This window comes from Ambystoma mexicanum, chromosome 9, assembly GCF_040938575.1.
Source record: "Ambystoma mexicanum isolate Mex_15411 chromosome 9, UKY_AmexF1_1, whole genome shotgun sequence".
Taxonomy (NCBI): Eukaryota; Metazoa; Chordata; class Amphibia; order Caudata; family Ambystomatidae; genus Ambystoma; species Ambystoma mexicanum.
In genome coordinates this window covers 135,902,119-135,914,426 of record NC_090931.1, presented here as the reverse complement: position 1 = coordinate 135,914,426, position 12,308 = coordinate 135,902,119, and the positions used below count along the sequence as shown (strand labels likewise).

Below are 12,308 nucleotides of genomic sequence, written 5' to 3'. Positions count from 1 at the left end.
GATTGCTCCTCTTAGGGTAAACCAGATAGGTTGCCAAGTGGTGGCGTCTTCAAATGATGAAATGTTAATAATTAAAAGTCCTGTGTGTGATGTTTCTGAAGAGATAACGAATACAGATATTGAACTGGCTCCTGAGGGTTTAGAAAGAGATTCATCTCAATCCCCTGCTATGTGCTCTACCTTAGAACAAAATTCATCGGGTTTATCAATTTCTTTTACACAACCCTTGCCGCAACGCAAGTTGGCGTCTCCTGCTTCCGGGTCTAATACAGGGGGGGCGGAGTACACTGTGAATCTGGAAACATCTTTACGGTCGATGACCATGGCTCTTTTTTCTCTTACAAAACTCTATGAGACATTAGATAATAAACTCGCCCAACAATACAGGCTAATATAAGATGTGACAAACCGACAGGACAGAGGCACGACCCATTGTGATAACTGCCAACAACGGATCCACCAAGAGAAAAGGAGGACAGACTTAATTCCCCCAAACTCACTGCGTGAAAATCAAACAGGTGAAAAATTGCTTCTAACCGGGTCATCGACACAGCAAATGACGGTTCCCACCATGAGTATGGGAGATGATAATAACTGTGATGAGGGTAAAACTAACAAGGATAAATCAGTATCGCGACCCACAACATCAGTTAACAATTTTAAAGATGAGGCATGTCACCCCGATAAACCGTGCTCAAAAAAGGGAAAGGAAAACACTAAAAACAGTATGCCTTCTGTCGTATTGAAGGAGCAGACTATTAAAAAGGATCAAAACATGGGTGCACAAACTGTGTTTAATGCACCCCCAACAACAAATTATAATATATTATAAAAAACAAACCTGGAGCAATTGGTATTAATAATGAAGTGAAAAAGACCAAAAAACATAAAATGGGAGCTGGGGAAAAGCCTTCTGGCTCATGTAAATTTATACAGAAGCTTAATTTACCTAAAACAGCGAGGGTCCGTACAAGCCAAATCATTGCAAAAAAATATTGCAAAGTGGCAGCACAAATATCCCAACAAATGATCGGCATCCGGATTCAACCCAGGACATATGAGCCGCTGGATGAACTAATTAGAATGAGAGAATTGCCCACCATGAATCACGTATCTAATGTGGACAAAACATGCAAGGCGAAACCGGCCATACAGGAGAGTAGGGAGTTAGCGATCTCTGCACAAGGGCAGAAGTCGAACAAGCCAGATCCATGTAATTGAGCAGGTTCGGAAGGACAGGCCTTTGTGACTCTTGAGGATAGAAGAGAGCAGATTGCTCTATCCGTGCAAGGCTTTTTCTCGAAGTCTAAACAGCAAGAGTCCTTGTTTAGTCCTAGTATGAAAAGACCAGTAACGGGATTTGTAGAAACAGTGATTGAGGAAATGCAGCTACCGGCTTATTCCTTGCCACCTGGTGTTGTAGAAAAATGTATTCTGATCAAAAACATCATCATTTCAATCTCTTTCAGCTTATTCCCCAGTGTCGATCTCATCCTCCCCCTCTTATGATCTGAATAGACAATCTGCGATGAATATCTTTGGTGAAATACCTGTCTTAGAAGAGATATCTTCCAATGATATTGATCAGATTGAGTTCCTACGAGATCATGACCTATCCGTAATAAAGTTCTGGGTGAAGCCCGGATTGGTTATAAATGTGATATGGCAGGCGCGTACTGTGCTGTACGAAATGGAATTTCTGTTAATGAACCAATCCTCTTTTGATCATCAGCATATACCAAGCCTTGGCCATCAACACCCAGAGACTCATATGATCGAATTAAATAAAAAACAAATACCAGCCAGGGAGCTACAAAGCCTGACAAACTGTGATCTGACTTCTATTAGAAGGACCGTTAAAACTACATCCTAACAATCCTCTAATGCTCCTACGTACCTCTTGGCGTCTTGGAACACGAGAGGTTTTAAACATTTAACAAATACTAAAGCTAACCTTCTACAGGAATTTGACATTGTGGCTCTTCGGGAGATCTGACTTCGATCCGGGGAAGACTGATGGCAGGACTTTTAGTTGCTGGAAAATAACTGCGAATCTCAGTTTTAAAGGGTGGGCCTCTCCTAATTGCTATCTGCAGTTAGTTCAAATTAAATCTGGCAGCCAGTCATTTGCGTTAATTAACGCTTAGTGGAATCACGCGAGCATCACTGATGATGCTTTCATCACAAATTTGGAATATCTATTGGATTTAGTAGCTGCAGATCGCTCTTGTAACCATACTATTCTGGTTGGCAACCTAAATATGACATGTATCGGAAACACTAATGAACAACTGTCAGCTGTTGCCTTCCTATGGAATGCCATCATGAAGGAACGGCAACTACATATGCTGAATGGGTGTATCCGTGGGGATATCACCCCGGCAAAAACCTGGCATGGAGGGAAGCGGGTAAACTTAATTGATTACGCATATATGAACTCTAAAATGTTCAATCTTATCTTGAGCTTCAAGGTGTTCCTGCAGAAAGTTAGTAATCATGATATCCTTGCCGTCTCATGGAGGGGAACTAGCCCTCGAAGAAGCCAGCTGCTTCGATGGCCGCAACCTGACTTTAAATCATTCCAAGAATACATTTTGTTGGTCACCTGCATCATTGGATGACTTCAACACAAAGCTTCGACAAATGCCTCAAGAGACAGTTGGAAATAGACCTTCCTACGTAAGAGTCATCCAGATAACTAAAATAAAAAAAACTCCCAATTGTGGTTTCAATCAGCACACACTTCATAATTATGATCCTGAAGTGGCGGAGAGGAAAGCATTGTTGTGTGCTGAAAAAACTACTTTCGCTCCCAAGTGCATCCAAAATGGCACGAATAAAATCTTTAAAAAGTAAATATAAAAACTGGTTACGATCAAGGAGAGTACTGACTTTACAGAGAAATGCTGAACATATGATGGAATCTCTGGCCTCTAAAAGCTCAGCTAGGATATGGGGTCTGCTGAATTAAGCACCTCGTGCTGCCCATTTGATTTCCCAAATTAATCCAATACCTGAAGAGGTGTGGGCCCGTTTTTATACGACCTTATATGCTACTACTCTGATATCTTATCCTCCTACGGTCAACTCTCAGTTAATGCGCGACCAACTGCTGTTCAATTGTGAAAATATTATTTACTACATCTCAAAATTGAGTAACTCAAGGGCTCGCGCCACGGACTGCTTGTCAAACTACATGATAAAATAACATCCATTGGCTTGGGCATCCACCTTGATGGTGATTTTTGTTGAGACTATTACATCTAAACAGCTCCCAGCATCATGGAAGAAATCTATCCTGATACAGACCTATAAGAAGGGCGAGAGGGAGAAGCCAAGCAATTACAGGCCGATCGCCTTATTGAATGTGCCGGGCAAGCTGTTTGCCAAGCTAATACTGAGAGAATTCCGTCTATGGCTCGAAACTACTGTGCTGAACGACCTCAACCAGGCAGGTTTTATTCCAGGATTGGGGACGGCTATTATTCTTCACACGCTGCAAGCAATAAAAGTTCATGAGCAACAACGGAACCAGCCTTGTTATATGACATTTATCAATTTCCAGGAAGCATTCGATTCTGTCTGTAGGCAACGTCTTAAGAAAAAACTAGTAGAAGTAGCGTGCCCGGACCATCTGAGATTATGTATTGCTCAATTGCATTCGTAAACTTCAATTCAAATAAGGTTGTCACTGGATGGTAACATATCAGAACCCATTGAAACATATAGAGATCTTAAGCAGGATGACTGCTCGTGGCCACATTATTTAATTTTTTCATAGCGGATATTCGCCACAACTTTGCTGATGTTATCTCTGATGCCCCGAAGCTGGATGGTCAAGCGGTCCCTGGTTGTTTTATGCCGATGACCTTGTACTTCTGGCTAAGACACCCAGGGGGCTGCACGGTCTCTTATCCAAATTGAGTGCATATGTTACAACTAATCTACTTAAGATCAATCAGGCCAAATGCAAAATCATGGTTTTGGGACTGAATAGAAGGAAGAACGGAAATTCCTCCCCATGGCTTCTCCAAAACGAACATCTGGAGGTAGTTCAGGAGTATAAATATTTGGGCCTGCTGATTAGTAATCAATCTACTGAAAAGCCTTATCATAATGATGTACAGAGGAAATTCAAAACAGCCACCTCACAGGCAAAGATTATACAGGCAAGATATGGGAAGTTCTCATATCGTCCTGCTATTATCTTTTTCAAACAGAAAGCGGTGCCTGCGATTATGTACGGGCCTGAAACGAGATGTTGGATGACTGAAATGTATTGGCAAAAGCTTCAGGGTGCTTTTTGGGGATCTGTTTTAAGACTACTCCAACCCACGCCTATGTGCATTATATGGCATGAGTTGGGAATTGTATCTATGTATGCTATTTATCATTGGAAACTGTTGCCATTGTACAGAAAATACCTGATAGCAGTTAAGCCTTGTGGTATCCTGATTACCATTTCAAAATATGTGTTATCAACGAAAGATACAAAGATACAATGCTGAAGAGCCAAAATTGAACAAATATTGAAAAATCATGAGATTGATCCGAATATTCTAATAAATTACTTTCTATAGGCTTGCCTGGCAGGTGACAGTGCCTCGCCTATTCAACCTTAATGGTGGTGTTGGCCCTCGCCACCTGGGGAGGGGCAGCGTCACCATTATGCTGAAAGGGTGAGGCCGCTGGAAGCGGAGGCCTTTTTCCTAAAGACTGAAACTCCTGCGAATGCGCGGGAGTGTCAGGATTTAGAAAACAAGGCCTCTTCTTCCAGCGGCCTCATGTTTCTCTACATAATGGTGGTGCCGGCCCACGGGCATCTCTTGCTTGAAGGGATGCCTCGCAGCTGCGCGCCACCATAATGGATGAAAGGCATTTTTTCCAAAGCCTGAAGCTCTCGCACAGGAGCGAGAGCTTCAGGCTTTATAAAAAAAATCCTCGTCATGTAGTGGCCAGGGATGCTGGGGAGACTAGTGAGCCCCGGCAGGGCCCCGCTTCAAAACGAGATTTCAGACCCTGCCAGGGCTCGGCGCGGCCCACTTGAACCCCTGGGAACTGTTCAGTTCAGTGCACTGAAAGTGCAAGTTTCAACGTCTTCCTACACTTTATTTTAAAAACGAAACCATTCTGGAACTGTTTCTTTTTAAGATAAAAGTATAGGAACAGTAAAACTTAATTTAAAAAAAAATTCCCAACCGCTTCTGCCCACTTCGACCACTGCAGCAGAGTAATGCTTTAGGTTAGAAAGCATGCAAACTCACAAAGCGTATAGCCACAAAGGGATCTATGTGATCACTGCGCCGCCCGTAACTGCGACGGCCGAAAATGCTGACGGCAGTTACGGCGCGGCACAGTGATCATATCGATCACTGTACCCCATTCCCCCGGCCTGCACTAGGCCTCCCAACCCCCCGCCCCACTTACCTTTATAGTGGCACACTTCTGCGTGTGCCGCCCACACTCTGCGATCCCCGCGGCATCAGCTCCTGCCACTAACTTGGGTTAAAGCTGACGCCGCAGGGTGCTTTTCTTTTTTTTCTTACATGTCCCCCACTTTCCAAAATGGTAAGCGGGGGACACCGCTGCAACCTCGACTCCTGTTACTGTGCCCAAGTAGATCGGGGACACGCCCACTCTGCTTGGGCGCAGTAAATGTCGCCCTAATTTTGTCCGCCACCAAAGTGGCAGTGACTGTGGGGGCGCATAAATGAGGGCAACATTTTTGTACGATACCGCCACAAAGCAGCAAAGTGCAGTAGCTCTGGGTTCCAGTGGATTTGTAGACCTCCAAGGACACAAAGCAAAGCCGTAGACGCTAAGCCAACAGCACCACTCACCTCTCTTGGCAACACTAGAATATTGCATTGCACTTCGGACATCATGTTGGGAGAACCACGGAACAGAGAATGAATCGTCAGTCACCTGTACAACCATGTCTGCTGGCGAAAGCAAGACATGACAAGAATGCCTCTATATTCACTTTTACTAGCTTTTCAGTATTAGTTGCTAACTATTTTACTGGCACAGACTGGGTCAGCAAAATTACCTCAAGTCTCACTCAGTGGACATAAGTCTGAATCCTTGGTTTACAGTCTGACTCGTGGCAGACGCAATTGCACCATTGTCTCATAGCTCCCAACCTTTTTTGTCACCTAGGCGGGTGAAAACACCCGATTTTCTTTTTGGCGGGTGAGAGGCCCATTGAAGTGAATGGGTGTATGAGGGACTTGGCGGGTGATTCGTCTGCATTGAAATGAATGGGCGTGCACGAGGCTTGGCAGGTGACTCACCTGTTTACAAGGCGGGTGACACCCGCCAAAAGCGGGTGAGTTGAGAGCTATGATTGTCTTTAATGGGGTATGACACCTGAAATCATCCTTTTTTCCTGTAACAGTTCCCTAAGAAACAAATAACGCAAATGCCACTCCTGTGAACAACAGCATTTGACCTCCCAACATAATAATGTTCTGTTACAAATACAGTTGCCAACTGGTCCCACTATAAAAGGATTACCAGCCATTTACTGCTGGTAATTCCCAACAACTTCTGTCCAGTAAAGGTCTCAGCAGTTGTCATCGACGCACAAGTACGTTTCCAGGGCATTTATGAAAGTGATGTTTACTTTTTCTGCATTTAGAATGCCCTGTCTTTTCAGTGGGCATTAGATCAGGGACGGCATCAGGGCCAGTAGAAATGGGTCCCTGGAAACCCAGGGATCCCGAGCAGCTGTGTCATTTTGGCAGTCTTGTGATGCATATTCCTTTAATTGGCGACATTAAACTTTCCCTGGGCGCAATTTACAGGCTGCCTTTGCTTGCACGTCCACCTTGCAGTTAGCACCATGCTGTCAACAATCGATTAATAGCCAGACATTTCGGTTTTGGCTCCTTGCTGGCTGTCCCACGATAATGCAGCTATTAATCACTGGCTGCATACTTTCCACTACATTATAATATGAACACACCACGGGTGCCTCCCAGCTGTAAGGCAAGGGAGCCCCAAAAACTCATGTTGAAATGGAACCCCACCAGCCAGGGGTGGACTTGGAACCAAAAGAGGAGCTGGAAATATTTTTCAAAGTGGCCGCATATTACACATTTTCTGCAAGCCCAACCCCATCCCTATGAGGAAATTTGGAAATTAAATAGGTTACCACACTAAAGAGGCCCAGGGTGGAAAGGACAAACAGGAAATCTCCAGCGTTCCCTGCAGAGGCCCAGACAGGGTAGGGCCTGAGTGTGCAAGGCCCACTCAAAATCTGTAAATTCCCACTCAGCAGCGCTGTGTGCGCATTTACAGATGTAAATGTCACTGCGGTGGGCTCAACTACATTAGCTTCAGGCCCCATTTGTTAGACAATCCTGACTACATCTCTGGTTCCCTATAGGCCAGTCCACCCTTACCACCTGCCCTGACACATCTTCAGCCGGTCCTGCATTCGATAGTTCTTAACATTGTGAAGGTTGAGAACATTTTCGGAAATAATCAATCCTGAATCATCACTATAAAGCAAAGTCGTTTCTTATGGGAGGGGGCAAGCCCACCACAAAGCCACCTTTGCAAGGGCTGGGTGGCTGACTCACTTACGGTTCCCTTAAACAACATTTTTGTAAATCTTATGTATTTTTATTACATTTTCCCCGAAATATGTGCTGTAAAAATGCACGATTTTGAATCAATATTTAAAAATGGTTCTAGGTGGGGAACTACACCCGCCCATGACTTCCGACTAATTATAGGTTCTCTCAATCGCTCACGCCAATTCTGGAACAACGTTCACACCTCACTGCCCGTATTTTCTCAGCACAGGTGGGAACCCTAGTGCCATACCTACAGCATGTTTTGAGATTGGTGTCAGTGCAATGGTAGGCCACAAAAGAATTACAAAATCACGCGGAGATTATACACAAATAAGCTTTAATACAAATTATACAATCGCTACACATTTTCCATCCGATTTAGCCAAATTATGCAAAATGTGTACATGTTTTTCCTTTATCCTCACTCGCCATTGCACACACAGGATAAAGTTACACGTAAAATACATCATTCTAAATGGGGCCCAGCAGCTCGGCCATGACCCTATTATATGAGAAGAGCGTCCTCTTTCGAGACGCCTTCAAGAGCGTCAGGGCTCCATGGCAACCGGCACTTCCGGTGTACACTTCCGGTGCTGTCAGATGGCTGCGCCGACGCCGAGCAGTCTTTCTGCGGACACCGAGGACCCTCATGTGCTGGTGTTCGCCGGCTCCTCGGAGGCCGATATGTGCCACGCTCGAATATTCTGGAACTCCGTCACTCTGCATCCGCCGCTCGAGTCCCGGCTGGTGTCTGGGGACATAACGCAGCGTTTGCGGGTGGCTCCGCCCCCAGCGCCGCGTAAGTACACGAAGTGTAGAAACAAATATAGGACAAAGCGAAGAAGAGATCTCCATAGGGGAGGAACTTTATTTTTCTTTTGTTAAATTAATGAAATGTTATTAATGATTGGGAGAACATATACCACCAGGACATAGAGAATTCACAAATCACCTACATTATTGCACGTTTTAGCTGAATGTGAACTTGAATAATTATATAAAATGTAAGACTTTGATGTGACTGCTGTCCTGCTCTGGTATGGTGACCAGATTTAAGAAGTAAAAAACCAGGGACAGGGCAACTAATATAAAACATACCTCTCAACCATTACTGTTGTAAAGACGGGTGAAATCACCCGTTTTTGTTTTTGGCGGGGAATTAATGCATAGCTCTCAACCTTTTTCGATGCAAAGGCGGGTGAAATCACCCGATTTTGTGTTTGGCGGGTGAGAGGCCCATTGAAATGAATGGGCGTGCACGAGGCTTGGCGGGTGACTCAACTGTTTACAAGGCGGGTGACACCCGCCAAAAGCGGGTGAGTTGAGAGCTATGATTAATGGGCGTGCAGGAGGCTTGGTGGGTGAGTCAGCACTTTACAGGGCGGGTGACACCCGCCAAAAGCGTGTGAGTTGAGAGCTATGCATAAAAGTAGGACTAACTCTTGAAAGGGGATGTCAAGGCACTACACTTCAGTAGCGTTGGGATAAGAAGGAGGTTTAAGTGTTACTGTTCAAAGAAAAACATTTTATAATCATAGCTCTCAACTCACACGATTTTAGCTGGTGACCCGCCTTGTAAAGAGCTGATTCACCCACCAAGCCTCCTGCACGCCATTCATTCCAATGGGCTCTCACCCGCCAAAAACAAAATCGGGTGTTTTCACCCACCTTTGCGGCACAAATGGTTGAGAGCTATGTTATAATTAATCACAAACTAACACTATCTTAAATTGTAAAATGCAGCAATTCTTCTGTGCATTCCTACCTGCCAGCTATGAAGAAATACTGCATAGCTCTCAACTCACAAGCTTTTGGCGGGTGTCACCCACCTTGTAAAGAGTTGACTCACCGCCACACCTCCTGCATGCCCATTCATTTGAATGGGCTCTCACCCACCAAAAACAGAATAGGGGGTTTCCACCCGCCTTTGTGACACAAATGGTTGCGAACTATGCTACTACAAAAAACCGGGACCACTGAAGTTTCTAATTGGAACATAATCTTGAGAAAGGGGGACAGAGCACCAAATACCGGGACAGTCACTGCAAAACCGGGACGTCTGGGCACCCCATGCTCTTGGGGCCCCCGAGCAGAACACTCAGCAGCCAGAGCCATACATGCCAACCCTCGAGATTTGGGCGAGAGACTCCCAATTTTCTTCATCAAAAATGTTGCTAATTTTTACTTTCTCCCTCCTAAAGTATTTGTAACCTCAATTCAATCCAATGGGAAAATTCCCTTCTCCTGATTTCTGTCACAAAATCTCCCTCCCAGCTGTTCCAAAATGTTGACATGTATGCAGAGCGCACCAGGCTAGACAAATTGTACTGCGGTCACGCAGTACCGAACACTTCAGGGGGCACCCTGTGGATGTCGAGAGCACCCTACGTTGACACTGGGGGCATCCAGTCCACATGGTGCCCAGTGCTGTGGTCACACAGGCCGAGTATCCCCCATAGGCTTTGAGCACATGGCTATCCATCACACAAAGAAAAGGCAGATGCAAGTTTGCCACTTTCTGGGTCTCTGCAGCAGTGCCTGCACATGCGCACAAAGGCCCCCTTTTTGTCTGGAGTCATGACAAGGTCATGACTCGTTTTCTTAAATTGGCAAAACTCCCTAGTTAAAGGGGCCACACACCAATGTTTCCTAGGCTGAACATGTTATTGTGGCACAATGTATCCATTCCTGTTAGGAGAAGATAATCCGTTCGTCATTTTAACTTTGCATTCTGACACTTGTAGTACCAGAGCCCCCAATTTGAAGCACACAACTACAATTTCCAGACTGCAAAGTTAAAACCAGGACTGGTTTAGCATCTCCTGATTGGAGTGGGGCATGTTGAAATGTATGCAATAGTTTTTATTCAATAAACGGTTCACTCTGGGAGTTGTATTTTTTTAAATCAACTAAATATTCTTAAGCATTTGATACTAAATATTTGTAAAAAAGGAATCACAGGGCTGCAAAAGTCCATCCATCATACCTGAAAACCAGTAATTTAGTTTCGGAAAGGGAGCTTATTACAACTCTCTGTCAGAATACCATGAATACAAAGGGAAAGCATGTGGATTAACCCAGGCAGTACCGCCTCATCTTTCTTCCCGGTTCTTACATTTGAGGTTATCCATAGCCATAGCTCTCAACCGTTTGTTGTCCCTTGGCGGGTGAAAATGCCTGAACTTGTATTTGGCGAGTGAAAGTCCATTGATTTATATTGGCATGCAAGGTGCTTGGCGTGTGGCTGGTGACATCCATCAAAAGCATGTGAGTAGCCATAACTCTAGACTCACCCGCCTCAGGCGGGTGTCACCGTCCATGGAAATAGTTCAATCACCCGCCAAGCCCCTTAACCGCCCGCATAATTCAATAGGCTTTCACCCACCCAAAACAAAATTGTCTGTTTTTACCCGCTGGGGGGTCGGAGGGGCATAAAAGATTGCGAGGAACCTCCACCACAGGAACCTTATAGTAAGTCCTTGCTTGAATGTGTGTTCTGCACGGCTGCACCTCATGCTAATGGAAGTATAAATATCAGCAGAATCCCACAATGGGTCCGTTTTCTATTTTTATTTTTGCATTATAGGGTCCAGCTATATCACGATCTCCCCATAGCAGGGCTTATGAAGCAATGTTATCCAACTCCTTTACATGGTTCTCTCATGTGGGGCTTGGCCACTATTAAGTTCATCATTTCAAACAGTTAAGAGGCAGATTTTTCACCAAAAAAGGGAGGTTATGTTTTTCCCCCTTTGACTTGCATTGAGGGAAAGTCGCTTTTCGGTGGAAGAAACGGGAGCAATTATGAAATATCAACATTTTAGGCTTAAAAATGTAAATCTCCCACCAGCATTGGAGGAGATTTGGCCTGTATAGGTTTTTGGGAACGCTAGAAAGGGCGGACGAGCCTCCATGGTGGACTGCAGGGAGTCGCTACCATTTTGAGCCATAGAGAAGAGGCATACTTATGAACTCACCTGCTTGTGGTGGTTGCCATACAGTCAGTTTACTCACCCGCAAATCCCTTTGCCCATCCATTGGCGTTAATGGGCTCTCGAGCATCAAAAAATAAAATCTTTTTTCACCCACCTTGGCGGTTGACATGGTGTCTATTTGGAAAAAGGTATGACTGGGGCAGCAGACCCTGTGACAGTAAGTCTTCCCACAGGGAGGATGTGGGGTCATCGCAGCAGCCCATAGTCGCTTAATCACTTATTGGGCAAAGCACAAGTAACGTGTAGCATGCCCTGCTCCTTCTCCATACCTCTCCTCTCACCCGCATCCACCTTCACAGGACTCGGTTCCCCGTCCTAAAAGCCCTATTGCCCTCTACAGTGTTCACTCGTCCCTCACCTGGCAAAAACAATAACATCCAATTTCACCCAAAAAGATGATTTAGAGGCATGCCATCCCGAGATGCTAATAATATTCCGGTGGTAGAAGTGATCAGCAGGAAGGCCTGCTCCAGCATCATTGTTGTGGAAAAGGTATGGGTGCGTACATAAAATGGGTACATAACCTCTTTTCCAGGCGCTAAGCAGTGGCAGCCATCTTGAAATGAGAACTTCTGAGCATCGTGTTTGGGCCTACGCACTGTACTTGGGAGATGAAGGGTTGGTTACAGTGCAGTGGCCCCAAGAAAGCAAGATCAATTAAAATGCATTTCGAAGGTGCCCTTCTTTTCGTGACTGCCTGGAAGAGATGGTACATCAGGTTTTTCGCAGT

The 12,308-nt window shown here is 45.0% G+C and overlaps 1 protein-coding gene across 4 annotated transcripts in view; it reads left to right on the top strand.

Annotated features, from left to right (window-relative positions):
• Positions 1 to 8,060: 8,060 nt before the first annotated feature.
• The window catches only part of HOATZ (HOATZ cilia and flagella associated protein), a 190,606-nt gene continuing 186,358 nt past the window's right edge, over positions 8,061 to 12,308 (top strand). For 2 of the 4 annotated variants that reach the window (XM_069617301.1, XM_069617302.1), the window contains exon 1: positions 8,085 to 8,382. In XM_069617301.1, the coding sequence (XP_069473402.1) occupies positions 8,142 to 8,382 (241 nt within the window). In that variant the 5' untranslated portion in view covers positions 8,085 to 8,141. Of the gene's footprint in view, positions 8,383 to 12,308 lie in introns of all 4 variants that reach the window. The other 2 variants (XM_069617303.1, XM_069617300.1) reach the window with 2 other exon arrangements.